Below are 17,766 nucleotides of genomic sequence, written 5' to 3'. Positions count from 1 at the left end.
AGGCCATTGTTGCGCGCAACTACTTTGGATGAGGCAAACCCTTAGGGACTATGGTTACAAATTAACCAAAGTTCCTCTTCTATGTGATAATGAGAGTGCAATCCGCATGGCGGATAATCCCGTTGAGCATAGCCGCACTAAACACATAGCGATTCAGTATCACTTTTTAAGGGATCACCAACAAAAGGGAGATATTGAGATTTCTTACATTAATACTAAAGATCAATTAGCCGATATCTTTACCAAGCCTCTTGATGAACAAACTTTTAACAAACTTAGGCATGAGCTAAACATTCTTGATTCTAGGAACTTCTCTTGTTGATTTGCACACATAGCTCATTCATATACCTTTGATCATGTCTTTTTCATATGCTATGACTAATGTGTTTTCAAGTCTATTTCAAACCTAGTCATAGGTATATTGAAAGGGAATTGGAGTCTTCGGCGAAGACAAAGGCTTCCACTCCGTAACTCATCCTTCGCCGTCGCTCCAGACAACTCTCCATCTTTGGGGGAGAGAGAGCCTGAGTCCAAAGCAAAAGGACTCTGTCTTTGGTATAATCTTCACTCATATTTTTATTTACCAAAGGGAAGAAAGTAGTTAAAAGGGCTCTAATGATTCCGTTTTTGGCGATTTATGCCAAAGGGGGAGAGAGCATGAGCCCAACGCAAAAAGGATCGCACCACCACCTAATTTTAAAGGAACAATAGGATCTATACCATTAAAAGATCCAAACTTTAGATATATACCATGGACCCCACATGTCATTGACTCATGTGGACCCACATGTAAGTGAGATAGTAATGGTATGGATCCAAAGTGGTGATCTTTTAATGGTATGGATCCAAATTTCCCAATTTTAAAATTAAGGATTTTCAAATTGGTATCTTATTGTGTTCAAAAGGGGGAGAAGTTAGCATTTTCAAAATTGATATCTTAAAACCCCCTTGAACACTAAGAGGAGGATTTCATTTAGGGGGAGTTTTTGTTTAGTCAAAGGAAAAGCATTTGAAACAGGGGGAGAAAATTTCAAATCTTGAAAATGCTTCGAAAAATCTTATTCATTTACCTTTGACTATTTGCAAAAGAACTTTGAAAAGGATTTACAAAAAAATTTGCAAAAACAAAATATGTGGTGCAAGCGTGGTCCAAAATGTCAAAAATTAAAGAAACAATCCATGCGTATTTTATAAGTATTTATATTGGCTCAATTCCAAGTAACCTTTGCACTTACATTATGCAAACTAGTTCAATTATGCACTTCTATATTTGCTTGGGTTTGTGTTGGCATCAATCACCAAAAAGGGGGAGATTGAAAGGGAATTAGGCTTACACCTATTTTCCTAATTGATTTTGGTGGTTGAATCGCCCAACACAAATGATTGGACTAACTAGTTTGCTCTAGTCTATAAGTTATATAGGTGCCAAAAGTTCACACTTAGCCAATAAAAAGACCAAGAATTGGGTTCAACAAAGAGAACAAGGGATAACCGAAGGCAGCCCTGGTCTGGCGCACCGGACTGTCCGGTGTGCCACCGGACAGTGTCCGGTGCACCAGGGGACTTCACGCTGAACTCTTCACCTTCGGGAAAATCCAGAGGCGCTCCGCTATAATTCACCGGACTGTCCGGTGTACACCGGACAGTGTCCGATGCCCCTGAGGAGATCGACTCTGGAACTTGCCAGCTTCGGGAATCCGCTCCGCTATAATTCACCGGACATGTCCGGTGTGCACCGGACTGTCCGGTGAGCCAGCGGAGCAACGGCTACTTCGCGCCAACGGTCACCTGCAGAAGCATTAAATGCACGCCAGAGCGCGCAGAAGTCAGGCACGCGCGAAGTGGCGCACCGGACACTCTACAGTACATGTCCGGTGTGCCACCGGACATCCAGGCGGGCCCAGCAGTCAGAGCTCCAACGGTCGGAACCCAACGGCCTCGTGACGTGGCTGGCGCACCGGACTGTCCGGTGCACCATGCGACAGACAGCCTCCACCAAACAGCTAGTTTGGTGGTTGGGGCTATAAATACCCCCAACCACCCCACATTCAAGACATCCAAGTTTTCCAACTTCCAACCGCTTACAAGAGCTAGACATTCAATACAAGACACACCCAAGTGATCAAATCCTCTCCCAATTCCACAAAAGCGTTAGTGTTAAGTGAGAGTGATTTGTTGTGTTCTTTTGAGCTCTTGCGCTTGGATTGCTTTCTTCTTTCTCATTCTTCCTTGAGATCAATACTCACTTGTAATCAAGGCAAGAGACACCAATTGTGTGGTGGTCCTTGCGGAGAAGTTTTTGTTCCCGGTTGATTTGAGAAGAGAAAGCTCACTCGGTCCGAGGGACCGTTTGAGAGAGGGAAGGGGTTGAAAAAGACCCGGCCTTTGCGGCCTCCTCAACGGGGAGTAGGTTTGCGAGAACCGAACCTCGGTAAAACAAATCTGTGTGTCTCACTGTTTATTCACTTGTGATTTGTTTTGCATCCTCTCTCGCGGACTCGATTATATTTCTAACGCTAACCCGGCTTGTAGTTGTGATTAACTTTGTAAATTTCAGTTTCGCCCTATTCACCCCCCTCTAGGCGACTTTCAGCGGCGACGGCGACGCCCCCGACCATACGCGTCGTGCGCCGTGGTCGCCAACAGCGGCATCCTGCTGGCGCGGCAGCACGACGCGCTCATCGACGCCCACGACCTGGTGATCCGGCTCAACAACGCGCCCGCGGGCGACGGTGTACGCGCGACACGTGGTTTGCATCGTTCGCGGCGTTGTTTGCGGAGGCGGGCGGATTGCGGCGGCGTTGGCTGCGTGGTTTGCGGAGGTGTTTGGAAGCGCGGTGGGGTTCGCGGGCGGAGGCGGGGGCGGTCTATAGTATTAACTTAATAGTTAGTAGAGATTAGGGGAAGCATTGAAAAGAAGTCAGTTCATTTTATGTTTGAGCGACAAATTGACTAACATATCGCAGGCTACTAAAGAACAGTTGCAGCAACAAATTCGCTTGAAAGCTTATCTTGGCCTGAGAAGCTGCGGTAGCCGTCGTTGCGTTGCAGCGAACCCCCGACGGTGTCCTGCCATCCGGTACGGGTCAACCAAGCGACTCTCCCTTCCTTCTTCCGCACCCGCTCGCTAGCCGAAACAACAGGCTACTAAAGAATGAACAGTTCCTTTTGTAGCTCCTCGTTTGTCATACTAAAAAGGTGTGATATACAATGTAACAATTTATATTTCTCCAATATATAAGAAAGCATTCTACTCTTTGAAATAATACCTCTGAGATTGTGACAATAAAAAAACATGTGTTTAGGAAAAGATTTTGTATGATAAGAGTACTGAAAGTGAACCTGCTGTTCGGTCTTTCCAGAGTCCTTGGCCACTCGTTTCCTTCTCTCGCATGATTCAGCAAGAAGCTCTGGTCGTTCCCTTTCCTCTGCATAAGCACCAATAAACAACTGACCATACAGATAGGGGAGACGGGTTTCGCCATCAAGGAACTTAGGATTAGTTATTGACTGAGACACTGTTTAGTTAGTGGCCTTAGCCTCGAAGCTAAATATGATGATATGATAGGAATGCATCCCTGTGGTCAGAGTTCAAGCTCATAAAATAAACGTTCTACTAAACATATATTGATAATACCTCTGAGATTGTGATAATATATTGGTTCGAGTGTGAACATACTAATACATGTGTAGTATGAACATGCCACCAGACTGGATAATGCAGCACAAATATATTGAATAGGACCTGGCTTGATAGGAGTCGGTAGCAGCAGTAAAACATTCTCAAACCAAAAACAATAAAAAAAACCATGGTGAAAATGCAGATTCTATTCAGAAGACAAAAGTAGTGTTTCCTTTTGGCAGAAATCATGCTGGAATAATAAATAACCTACTTGATACTGAAAGTTTTAATTGTGTGATGAAAAGAATACTTAAAAAATGAGAATCCTTGTCATATTTGGTCATAGATATTATCTGTTTTCTGCTTTTAATTTCATCAAAGTGAACGCATTCAAAGATAACTCGAAAGCCAGAGTTAATAAAGTAAAAGTTGAAAATGGAAATATAGAGTGAAACAAAGCACATGATCCATTACTGAATATTCATTGCATGCAGGATCCATTTACTAAATAAACAGTGATAAAGATGTTTCTTTCAGTAGTTTGTTGGCAGCACAGAACCCTCAAACAGCATTGCTCTGACCATCCAGATTTCATCTATCAGATTATCTTACTAACAAACAAATGGCATAAAAAACTGGATAGTTCAGATAGTACTATCTGAACTCTGAACTATGAACTCAGAACTAACATGTAGTTCAGCTTATAATAGGAATATCTGAACTCAGAACCAATATTAGAATTAAAGCATGTATCATACTATTCGCAACTCAGAACTAACATGTAGTTTTAAATGATGCACTCATGAGCTATTTTCGACAATATAAGTATGCTTGCTAGCTGGAATCAAACAGTGACCATGTTGTCAGTAACAATATTTTTTTGGGAAATTTGGATCCATACCATTAAAAGATCACCACTTTGGATCCATACCATTACTATCTCACTTACACGTGGGTCCACATGAGTCAATGACATGTGGGGTCCATGGTATATATCTAAAGTTTGGATCTTTTAATGGTATAGATCCAATTGTTCCTATTTTTTAGGTGCATAGCTTGTTCTTCTCTTCTTCAGACAGTGGATTTAAAATGGGATATATACATGATACATACATCTAATCTAAGCTATGCTTGCTAGTTGGAATCAAACAGTGATCATGTTGTCAGTAAAAGTATTTTTTTAGGTGCATAGCTTGTTCTTCTCTTCTTCAGACAGTGGATTTAAAATGGGATACATACATGTCTAAGCTAAGAGATGAAATCTGATAAAAATGTTTCTTTCAGTAGTTTAATTGGCACCACAGAATCCTCAAACAACATTTCTCTGACCAACCAGATTTCATCAATCATATTATCCTACTAACAAACAAATGGCATAAAAAACTTGAAGGAGGCAGAGATGCAATAACCCATCTGAAAGAAGCAAGGGAAGGAAGAAAGGAAGGAATAAGTCCTGGACGCTTTGTCCCCTGCCTTCTTCCTCTCCACTTGACCAGGGAGAAAGCCAATGAACCATTCAGTTAGTAGCCTGGGCCTGGGGTTAAATCCATCCGCCCAACCCCACTGATCATGAAGCAACTACTTACTGAATGGCAGATCCTCATGCTTGCCTCTTCAGACACTTCTTGCGCTGTTTTGTTTGTTCTGCTGCCGACCAACTTTTGTGCTGCAGTTGACACACGAACCAAGGCCATGATAGAAGCAACACACAACTACACACGTACAGAGCAACAACTCATCTGAACCCATGATCCTTTTTTTGTGTTCTTCAGGTGAAAGCTCATCATTTTTTCTTGAACTGTCATCAAGTATAGTTTAACAAATACAACGAACAAATCTGTAGGAATTCTCTTTACAAGCTTTCAATTCCCCATTCATCCTCCCTCATAAACAACAGCCTCTTTCCCAATTCTACACCCCCCAAAAAACAAAACTTATTTGTACGAGAACTCTGTACCATGCCATGACCGTGCACTTACTGACTGACGGCGTCGCCACGACCAATGGTGGACCGGACACCAGATCCACGCTGTCTCGTCCTGCGCGCCAGGGTCACCCCGTGCGGATCCGCTTCTTGGGCGGCAGGGCGCGGAACACGGTGGTGAGGTCGCGCGACGGGGAAGAAGGCCCGGCGAGCCGGCGCCGCGGAGGAGGGCGGGGATGGCCTGCTGCGCTTGTTCTGCTGCGCGTTGCGGGAGGGGATTCGTGGCGGGAGGTTCGCAGCGGGCGGGTTTCGCCGGCCTGCTGCGCTTGTTGGCGGGGACGGCCTGCTGCGCTTGTTCTGCTGCGCGTTGTGGGTTGCGGGAGGGGATTCGCGTCCGGCGGGTTTCGCGGAGGGTCTCGGCGTATCGCGGCATACGTGCGGGCGGTTCGCGGCAGGCGGGGCAGTTCGCGGCGTAAGGTTCGCGGCGGGCGGATTGATCGGGCGGTCGGTTGTTTGGCGGGGGCAGTCTACACTAACATCTTAATAGTTAGTATATAATCATTTTCAACTATTCTTTCTAAGTTATTCAATCAAAGTCAACATCCACTACTTGACGATCTATCATTTTTACCGTAAATTATAAGAATCCTCTTCAACGGTCATATCTATATTTCCCCTATATTCTACTATTCAGCCGCGTCACCGATCTCTCTTCTTTATATATCCATCCTCTACAACGGGTTTCCCTAATTTTTCTCTTATACCAACAATAAAATAATATGTTCTATACATATTCATCATACATTAACAATTTTTCTTCTAATAACAACCACTTGTGTGCACGAAAACTGAAACAAAGAGGAGAGAGCTGCACCCTTAATCTAGTGTATCATTGTACTGTCTGCTACCACTGTACTCTCTATGGTGTCCTATTAATTGTCGTTTAGGACAGCGACATGGTCTCCAAAATATAATTTTGATCAATATTTTTTATTAAAACACAAATAAACTCTTATAATATTTATACTTTTATAAAAGTACTTTTAAGACATATCATTATATATAAACATTAGGTTTTAATACTAAATAATAAAACAATTATTTATAGTAAAAAATTTATAAGTTTGACTTAAATCTTGTCTAAAACAATAACTAATAGTACACCGAATGGAGTGCACCATTTATCAACCACATTGAATCTAATGATTCGTTTTTGCTATGTCCCCTCCGCGGCCGACGGTACTGACCTGATCCTGCTTGGAATGGTGCTAGACTAGAGATGGCAATAGGGACCTGACCCTGATTCCCTGCGGGAAATTCCTCCATTAGGGCATGTGGATGTGGAAGAAACTTTCCCTGCGGGATATAAATGGGGAAATTTTATCCCCCGACGGGTAAACGGGGATGGGGACGAGGAAGCATTCCCCATCCCTGTTCCCCGCGGGGACCCGTTAAACTTACATGTGACTATGTTTGTGTACCAGTTAACAGTAAAAATAAATAATTACCTTGTCAATAGACCACTAATTGTACAAATGTGTTCATTTTGATGTATGCATAATGATTTATTAATCTGACAATATGTATAAGTGACAATGTTTATCATTAATAACAAAGAATGTATGTCTTAATTATAATTTAAACGGGGATGAGAATCCCCGGTAGAGATTTATCCCTGCGGGGAACGGAGATGTGGAAAAAATGTTTCCCACAAGTGTTCATGAAGATCCCTGCGGAGAAATTTTTTCGTCATAAGGACAGAAATGGGGAGCTATTCCCAGACGGTTGCCATCCCTATGCTAGACTGCTAGTGATGGTCGCATGTCACGGTCGCGACCTTTCGGCCATCTCAACGATCCAACCATTCTTCTCACGTTTCTTTCTTTATCTACATTTTTCTATTATATTTTATTATATCATCAATCGTTCATCATATTCAACGTCCCTATATATTATAATTCAGTTATTTAATATTTTTTCATTAGCTTTTAAGTTAAAAAATCCATAGACTATTTGTACTACCATAATATATATTGCTTTCGGATTATGATACTTCAAAGAGATTAATATCATGGCAACTACTGCTATGCAAGCAGTTCTTCTGTGCAAGCGTGCAAGTAAGCTATCTGATCCATTAGATCGTGATCCAACCATAGGTTACATTTAACACTTAAACCCTTCCACCTCTAGCTCAATAATCTTTATAAAAAACCCTAACAAATCATGGTTGTATCTGTGGTTGGATCGTAATCTAATGGATCAGATGATTTGCTTGCACACTTGCACAGAAGTACTGCTTGCATAACAGTCGTTGCCTAATATCATAAAGAAATAAAGTAATTAAAGTGTGGGAGAGAGATTATAAGACTGTCTCTAGTGTAAAATAGGGAATACTAAACTATCGATAATATTGTCTGACACTATTGACAGAGTAAAGTTTGAAATAGAGGATGAAATAGAAGATTTGCTGGAGATGGTCTAGCCCGTCTCATATATGAGGAAGTTTCTTCTCTCCCCTATATGTGATGTGGGGAGGTGTTGGAGCTCTTTCTCCCCATATGTGATGCAGGGTGAGATTAGAGCATCTCCAACCATGAGACTTATAAAATATTCTATAATTTAAAAACAAGTATATTTTGTAGGATTTAAAATACTAATAAAATATTTTTTCTATAACAGTAAAATTTTAAATATAGATTATAAGGTAGCCTATTATGTTGTAGTATATTTGAGATATTTGAGAGGGTGCAATATAATTTTTTAACTAAATTTTATAAAATAAAACATTGTTGAGTAGTTTTTTCATATTTTAATTTGAGCGCCAGTTTAAGCCATTAGAGCTGGCATGGGCCTGGTCTCCGTTGCGGGGCCCTCGACTCCCTCCTTTCCTCGAGACCGTCGCATCGTACGCGCTCCGGTCCACCACCCGCCGCAGCAGGCAACAAAAAGCTAGCCACTGCTGGAGGCTGGAACTGGACGGATCACACGGAGGTGAATCCGACGCCGACCGGTGGGGCTCGCACGGCTTGTTTGGCAACGACAGCTGTTCGTTGCGCTCCATGTCGCGGCGACACGGCCCAAGCCCACGTCGGATCCATCCGCCCACTGCCAAACGGCCCCACAAGCTCAGCGCGGCGGCCTCGTCGCTGCATAAAGCCCCTACCTAACTCCAAATCTCGCCAGCGCCAGGCCTCGCCGAGCCGGTGGAAACCTCGTGATCTCCGCCGCCTCGAGCCCTCCGCGCGCCTCTTCCAGAGCACCATCCACTCTTCGGTGGCGAGGCCGCGGCTCCCCGAGACGGGCAATGCAGAGCGCGGCTGCCATCGGGCTCCTACGGCCATGTGCCGCGCGGCCGCTCGCCGCCTACACTAGCCCACGCCGCGGCGCCGGCGCGTGCAGCGGCGGCACCCAGCCGCTCATCACGCCCCGCGGCATCCGCCTCTCCGCCCGCCCCGGTCTCGTGCCGGCCTCGCCGCTGGAGGAGAAGGAGAACCGGAGATGCAGGGCCAGTATGCACGCGGCGGCGTCGGCCGGAGAGGAAGCTGGGGGAGGGCTCGCCAAGACGCTGCAGCTGGGGGCGCTTTTCGGGCTCTGGTACCTCTTCAACATCTACTTCAACATCTACAACAAGCAGGTGAGCTGACTGACGGGAAAAAAACACTGATGTCTCTCCCTGTCCCTCTGTTGTGTGTGTGTGTGATGCGCGGGCACTAGTGATTCGGTTCTGATCCACTAGAGCCAAGTGTGCAAATTGGTGAATCAAGTGCTCCTAATGATTATTTCGGTGTTGTGCATGCGTGCAAAGGACAGATCCTTCTATTAGTATGCAATTTCCTTACTCAAATCCGAGTCAAAGACAAACTTTTCACCTTTCATGCATGTCCTTGTTAGAAGCTGTCCTTCAATTGTTCATGTATTTTTTTTTTCAAAAATTTCTTTCTATGAGGCGGAGTGATTGTGTCAACACATACCTTTTTTTTTGTCCTTCTATGTTGAAACTGTCTTGCTGGAGCATCTTCCATCTGGAGTCTGGACACTTCCGTTAGGTTAAGTGAAGAGCCAGTTGGCCGTGGCCTTTTCTCTTGAGAAATTTATGAATCAGTTATAACAGATATTTGTTTTTATCCTCGTAATCTATTAAAACTAAATAAAGGCCATCTCACTTTCTGCGTGACTGCAAAAATATTCGCTCGAACCCATCATGATCTATATATATAACTGATACAAGCTCCGCATGCTACACAGAAAAAAACTTTTGCCTTTGTTTCTTTTTCTCCATTTTAGATCTGCCTCATACCACACATTTCTAGACAATTTTTTGCTTAACTTTGTAAGATACAACCAAGTCTAGGTAGTATCTACATTGTAGTTTTAATATTTACTAAATAACTACTAAATAACGATTATGATAAAGCTGATGCTTGTTTCGTATATCTGTAGATACCAAGTATATGCTACTTTTTTAAAGCTTTACAGGGCATCCATCTTTTTAAGGATCTGTATATGCACTGCAGACATCACCCATGTTGATGTGTTTTCAACTTTAAGTCATGATACATACTTTCATAGGTGTTCCATATCTGAGGCTAATTTTTTAGACAACCATATCTCCATAGTTTTAAGGGTTTTAAGTGTTTAACAGGCTGTATGCACAAGACAATCTTGCTTCTATATTTGCATTGTTTTGACATCCCACCTAGATAGCCCTTATGTTTTCTGGTGGCTATGTCAAGGCAATATATTACTGACAAATGCCCTTTTGCAACTAGCCTTAGAGAAATTTAAGTGTTGTATTGGTGATTGTAGTCTTTCTTTATTCATTAATGTAGATCATGTCACCTTTTAGTTAGTTTTCTGAGGAATACTTGATGATCAACAACAATTACCAGTAAATCATACAACTTTCTAAGCTGTACTTATGCTCTACAGGTTCTGAAGGTTTTGCCATACCCTATAAACATCACAACGGTGCAGTTTGCTGTTGGAAGTGCCATTGCTTTGTTCATGTGGATCACTGGTATCCATAAAAGGCCAAAGATTTCGGGTGCCCAGGTGAATATTTAGTTTTGCTGGGCAAACTTTCAGTATAAACACAGTGCATCAAAATTAATGTTGGTGCTGTTCTTGTTTCCCAGCTTTTCGCTATCCTTCCTCTAGCTATTGTCCATACCATGGGCAATCTTTTCACAAACATGAGCCTTGGAAAGGTTGCAGTGTCATTTACACATACTATAAAGGCCATGGAACCTTTCTTCTCAGTTCTCCTTTCAGCAATTTTCCTTGGGGAGGTAAGTTTCTGTTCAACTCTGAAGCCTAATAGTAACTACACAACTCTCTGCGATATGATAAAATCTTTCTTGCTTTCCTATGACAAATGAGTGATTTTGCAGTTGCCTACGCCATGGGTTGTGTTGTCTCTTCTTCCGATTGTTGGTGGTGTAGCTTTGGCATCCCTTACTGAGGCCTCCTTTAACTGGTATACAATACAGGCACCTTAGATTGAATACAAGCAAGGATGCTTGTTGTGCAAATTACATTTGTCTTTTTCTATTACTTTTTTTTTGTCTTTTGTTCCATTGCTTCATTCATCTCCATACGTCAAAATTTAGTTATACAATTGTTCCAGTGCTATTGTTTCTATGTGTGTGTGCGCGCTTACACCAATATGAAGTTAAAAGCAATGGCTTGTTACCCATTTTACACTCATGTGTAGCTTCGAAATTTTCAACACAGGGCTGGATTTTGGAGTGCAATGGCTTCAAATGTAACCTTCCAGTCAAGGAATGTGCTAAGCAAGAAACTTATGGTGAAGAAAGAGGTAACTGAATTACTATTAAATTTTCTTGGGTAATGAAAGCAATCAGCTAATTGATCTGTTTAGTCCCAGTTTTTAATAGGTATGTTCGTATATGCCTTCTATGTTGATTGTATGCCTAACCCTCTTTCTTTCCATCCCTTGTGACCAGGAATCTCTCGACAACATTAACCTATTCTCGATCATTACAGTCATGTCATTCTTCCTGTTGGCCCCAGTAACCTTACTTACAGAAGGTGTTAAAGTTAGTCCAGCAGTGTTGCAGTCTGCTGTGAGTATCCTGCTGCTTATTTATTCATGATAACTTACAGACTAGCTTGAGCATAATTCTATATCTATGAATATTATTATTTCTTGTGCAGGGTTTGAACTTGAAACAGGTATACACAAGGTCATTGATTGCTGCATTCTGCTTCCATGCATACCAACAGGTGGTGATCCATCTTGCTAATATTGGTGTATTTATCTATTCATTGATTACATCATTAATGTTGGTTCAGATTACTATGTATGCCTGTACAAGTTCCATTTCAAACAATTCATAGTTCGCCTACTGATCTTATTGTTTTAAATTTGTTGAAGGTATCATACATGATCCTCGCCAGGGTATCCCCAGTCACACATTCAGTGGGCAATTGCGTCAAGCGTGTGGTGGTCATTGTGACCTCTGTTCTGTTCTTCAGGACCCCTGTTTCTCCCATCAACTCTCTTGGTCTGCATCTTTTCCTTTGACTACCCTCAACTAAATCAATCATTTTATCATGTTCACTCTCACGAAATTGAAACATTAAATTCGTGCAGGTACCGGGATCGCTCTTGCTGGAGTTTTCCTATACTCGCAATTGAAGAGACTTAAGCCCAAGCCCAAGACTGCTTGATCATATACATTTGTAGGTCCATTCAATAGAACTTTGGAAGTTATGCTATGTCATTGGAGTGATCAGTGAGTGCCGTAGTTAGAATGATAAGCCTCTCCGTTTTGTTACCAGTTGGGTGGATAATTTATGATTTACTTGCTAGCATTTTTGGACGGATTTGTTCGTGTATTAATAATTTTGCAGGGATGGTTGTCGTTGTGATGTTTGCTGTTTATAGACCTGAAACTGAACTGCGATGTTTCATTGGACTATCTTCAATCGTGACACTAAATTAAGATAGTAGATACAATAGTTTGGAGAGATATTTGGAAATATGTTTTCATGTGATGGCTAAACCTCTCTGAATGGACAAAATAATAATCCCTTATAGTTGTGATTCTTTTTGTAAGCGTATCAGGATTGAGCGGCCAAACATCTTAAATCGTGACTAACAATTAGTCAATTATATGTATACTAATTGTATGAATGTTTTATATATAGATTCATACATTTAAAACCTACAAACATGACATTGATGTGAAATAGTTGATGTGCATTGGTTTTGAGCAACAATTGCTATATCAAACATGACAATGATTTTAAGCAATTGATGATACTAGGCATTGGATTTGAGCCATAGTTGATATATCAAATGTGCCAATGATTTTACGCATTTGATGATATAATTAATCAGATTCGCACGGAACATAAATTGCGAGGTTCCAATGGACTTAGAGCTCTGGCGATGTGCGACGTGAATACAAAGGTGAGTGTGAGGTTCCAATGGACTTAGAGCTCTGGCGATGTGCGACGTGAATACAAAGGTGAGTGTCCGTGCGTTGCGACGTGAGTAAAAATTTTTGTATGAAATATATAAACGGAACAAAAATATCACTATGATATGTAAAATCCGTGTGGTAAACATTATTAATATCACACAAATTATTTCTAAAGAGTCAATTTAGAATTTTGTAATAATAGACAAATATGTCGACAACCATACACTAATCTAGTCCTTTTTAGCGATATCAATAAGTCGTTGTTGTATGTTTGCAGGGATGACATATCAACACGAATTGTCCTCATAACTTAACAGATCAATCACAAAGTTCATTCGAAGAATCTTTACATCCTACACACAAAGACAGCAGAGAACAAAACGTCAAATTTGTATTATGTAACCAAAATGTATGTTCGAACATTAAACGAACGTACTACACTCACCCTAATAAATTTCATTCGTGTGTCATCCCCCCACCACATGATCATAGCTTGTAGAACAAGGTAGCTGGTATTAAGCCTGTAGAACAATGTTTGGCCAACTATGTTATATATAATGATTATCATAGAAAAAATTGAAGGTGGTACGAAGAAAATACCCTCTTAAGTCAATTGGAACACCAGTTCGAATTGTATGTTCACACTTAAAAATATCCTCTGCCTCTCCAGAACGTTTCTTGTTGTAGGCAATCTTATATTTCTTTGAGGCCATGATAATCGCTTCCGCGAACCTCTTGTATGGCATGTGCCCGTGCGTTGCGACGGGAGTAAAAAATGATATTGAGCAACAAACATCACTATGATATGTAAAATCTGTGTGGCAACCATTATCAATATCGTAAAACAACTCCATGTACTGCTACCATTGGCCTCGGGCGAGTCGTGACTGTGTCACCCGCCCAGGGTCGGGCTCGGGCGAGTTGTGACTGCGTTTCCCGCCCGGGGTCGGCCTCGGGCGAGTCGTGACTGGATCTCCCGTCCAAGATTGGCCTCGGACGAGTTGTGACTGCGTCTCCCGCCCAAGGTTGGCCTCGGGCAAGTTGTTACTGTATCTCCCACTCGGGGTTGGCTTAGGCGAGTCGTGGTTGCGTCTCCCGTCCAGGGTTGGCCTCGGGCGAGTTGTGGCTCATCTCCCACCCGAGGTTGGCCTCGGACAAGTCGTGACTATGTCTCCTACCCGGGGTGGCCGTAGTACATCTATATGTTCAATGGAGTAGCAGCACATGCAACATAGATATACAACAAGCACAATGACCTGGTAAATAAATAAACAAACAAAAATCAAAATGGAATATCAATACAAGCCCACATAGTAGAGGAGTATCCAATAACTTATCCCATTTTTTAGTAAAAGCAAGGCACTGGTACTAAAGTGCTACTCCAGTTTATACTGAAAATGAGTGGGTGAGAGGAGGAAGAGCTGGTGGATCGAAGCAACAAATCAGGACAAGAACCGGAAGCCACAACCCTAGGTGCTTCGGGATAGATCCTGCTCTTGATGCTGTGGAGAGGAGGCGTTGGCGGACCCTCCTCCTCCGAGCTTGTGGTTGATGAAGGCCTCGAGCACGTGTCGCCTATCGGTGGCCTTGGCACACTGGGGTTCAATGTTGGTGTAGGAGAGCCTGGCGAAGGCGATGATGAGGGTGGCACTGGTGAGGAAGAAGAAGGCAGTGGTGGCATTTGTCGAGGAGGACGGGGGATGCGGCGGTCGCGGACCTACGCTAGGGAGGGGGTGTGGGGCGTGGGGTTCACAGTGACGTGCGATCGTAGAGGGTGGGTGCGCGAGCACGGGGTAGGGTGTTGACGTTGATGCTAGACTCTTAATAGAGTAGTATAGGTATGTGCCTATGCGATGTCACGAGAATAAAAATTTAGTATCAAACATAGATACAAAACGATAAACATCATTATAATATACAAAATATGTGTGACAAAATATCACTGTAAAACTAATATTATATTGGAGATATAAATACGTCGATCCAAATATATTGAACTGATGCCTAAAGAATCAATATAGAATGTTTAATGATAGACAAATATATCAACAACTGCTAATCTTTTTTAGTGATATTCACTGCTATTTATAGAGCAGAGAGAATGTTTAAGGATAGACAAATATATCGACAACTACTAATCTTTTTAGTGATATTCACTTCAATTTATAGAGCAAGAGAGAGGTGAGGGTGTCGGTCATCGGGGAAAGAGATCACTATGAAATGCTATGAAATTTACATTAAAATGGCATGTTACGAAATTTACAGCTGCTTTCACCAGCACATGCATCAGCAATACCATCTTCAGCCAATCCATGGCAAACCTAAGGACACTCTATTCTTTTCGCAACCCACAGAATGGTGGTTCCTAAAAAGAAGGCAACTGGAGTATTTACATCATGCAAGATATCAGGTTTTGAGTGAATCTATCACGATTCTTAGGTTCCAAGTTCCTGTGGACATCCGTTATCAGCTTATCGAAGCATTGTGAAAGGCGTTGTTGCTGGTCCATAATTTAAATAAAAAGATGCATTAGATCTCTTTAAAATAATCATCCATTTTGTAAAGTTAGTTGGAGCATACAAAAGAAATACATCCAACAAATCTCAGCCTTCATTATAATTATATTAGCATTCTTAAGGTAACATGATTCAAAACCGCGAATGTTCTTGAACAGCTCATACATAGTGTTGATTTCATTCACATTAACTGCAAAAGACATGAAATTCACTGGTGAATAAACGTCAACATATATGAAACAACATCTAAACATATACTCCCTCCAGTTTCGAATTAGAAGTCGTTTTGGACAAGGTTTAAGTCAAACTTATAAAACTTTGACTGCAAATCACTATTTTGTCATTTAGTTTTAAAATCCAATAGTCATATTTATAGATTTATCTTTAAAAGTACTTTTACAAAAGTATAAATGTATTAAGAGTTCATGTGTATTTTAATGAAAATACATTGGCCAAAGCTATATTTTGGAGACTGTGTCGCTGTCCTAAACGACTTGTAATTTGCAACGGGGGAGTAGTCCACTGCTACTTCACACTGAAAGAAATTAGTAGAGCGTACAAACCTTGTTAATCAAGCCGTCATCAACTACGGCACTGTGAATGTTCTTGAACAACTCATACAGAGCCTCAATTTCATTCACATTAACAGCAAAATACATGAAATTCACTATTGAATAAATGTCAACATATATGAAACAAGCATCTAAACATATAGTCTGATTCTGTAGAAGCAAGCGTGAGCAAAAAGAGCATTCAGATAGTCTATCATCACTAAGATGATTTTAGTTGTCACCCTTCACCATAATATCACATCAGAAAACAGAAACCAAGAGCCTAGAGAACAGAAAGTTTTCATATTTAAAACTGTGTAAAGGATTTAAGTCATATACCACCAATTACTTACCACGTAGAACTTATCATTTTGGATCTACATCTGGCAGGGGGTCTTCCCTCATGGAGCGGTGTCGGGGACCATAATTAGGGGTACCCTCAAGACGCCTAATTCTCAGCTGGTAACCCCCATCAGCATAAAGCTGCAGAGGCCTGATGGGTGCGATTAAGTCAGGGATCAGTCTATACGAGCGACTCGATCACGCCTCGCCCGAGCCTAGCCTCGGACAAGGGCAGCCGACCCCGAGGGATTTCCGTCTCGCCCGAGGCCCCCCTCCAACGGCGGACACGTCTCCGGCTCGCCCGAGGCCTTGCCTTCGCTAAGAAGCAACCCTGACTAAATCGCCGCGCCGACCGACCGAGTCGCAGGAGCATTTAACGCAAAGGTGGCCTGACACCTTTATCCTGACGCGCGCCCCCCGGCAGAGCCGAAGTGACCGCCGTCACTTCGCCGCTCCACTGACCGGTCTGACAGAAGGACAGCGCCGCCTGCGCCACTCCGACTGCAGTGCCACTTGACAGAGTGAGACTGACAGGCAGTCAGGCCCTGCCAAAGGCACCATAGGAAACTCCGCTCCGCCCGACCCAGGGCTCGGACTCGGGCTAAGCCCCGGAAGATGGCGAACTCCGCTCCGCCCGACCCAGGGCTCGGACTCGGGCTAAGCCCCGAAAGACGGCGAACTCCGCTCCGCCCGACCCAGGGCTCGGACTCGGGCTAAGCCCCGGAAGACGGCGAACTCCGCTCCGCCCGACCCAGGGCTCGGACTCGGGCTAAGCCCCGGAAGACGGCGAACTCCGCTCCGCCCGACCCAGGGCTCAGACTCGGGCTAAGCCCCGGAAGACGGCAAACTCCGCTCCGCCCGACCCAGGGCTCAGACTCGGGCTAGGCCCCGGAAGACGGCGAACTCCGCTCCGCCCGACCCAGGGCTCGGACTCGGGCTAGGCCCCGGAAGACGGCGAACTCCGCTTCGCCCGACCCAGGGCTCGGACTCGGGCTCAACCCCAGAAGACGACGAACTCCGCTTCGCCCGACCCCAGGGCTCGGACTCCGCCCTGGCTTCTGCCGAACGACCTCCGCCTCGCCCGACCCAGGGGCTCGGGCTCGGCCTCGGCCATGGAAGACAGACTCGACCTCGGCTTTGGAGGAGCCTCCACGTCGCCCGACCTAGGGCGCAGGTCAGCCACGTCAACAGGAAGCGCCATCATCACCCTACCCCGAGCCGACTCGGGCCGCAGAGAACAAGACCGGTGTCCCATCTGGCTAGCTCCACCAGATAGGCAATGATGGCGCCCCGCAAGCCCTGTGACGACGGTGACTCTCAGCTCTCTTATGGAAGTAGGAGGACGTCAGCAAGGACTCAA

General features: G+C 43.5%; 1 protein-coding gene across 1 annotated transcript; it reads left to right on the top strand.

The window, feature by feature from the left end:
* The first annotated feature begins 8,744 nt into the window (after positions 1 to 8,744).
* LOC100037776 (plastid phosphate/phosphoenolpyruvate translocator 1) lies at positions 8,745 to 12,395 on the top strand. The gene is given in 9 exon segments (NM_001112482.1): positions 8,745 to 9,180; positions 10,476 to 10,598; positions 10,682 to 10,834; positions 10,937 to 11,022; positions 11,280 to 11,364; positions 11,513 to 11,632; positions 11,724 to 11,792; positions 11,944 to 12,073; positions 12,163 to 12,395. Coding segments are annotated over 9 exon segments (1,173 nt in total). The 5' UTR covers positions 8,745 to 8,850; the 3' UTR covers positions 12,240 to 12,395.
* Positions 12,396 to 17,766: the final 5,371 nt, after the last annotated feature.

This window comes from Zea mays, chromosome 2 (assembly GCF_902167145.1).
Source record: "Zea mays cultivar B73 chromosome 2, Zm-B73-REFERENCE-NAM-5.0, whole genome shotgun sequence".
NCBI classification, from domain to species: domain Eukaryota; kingdom Viridiplantae; phylum Streptophyta; class Magnoliopsida; order Poales; family Poaceae; genus Zea; species Zea mays.
This window is presented reverse-complemented; position numbering and strand designations above follow the sequence as displayed.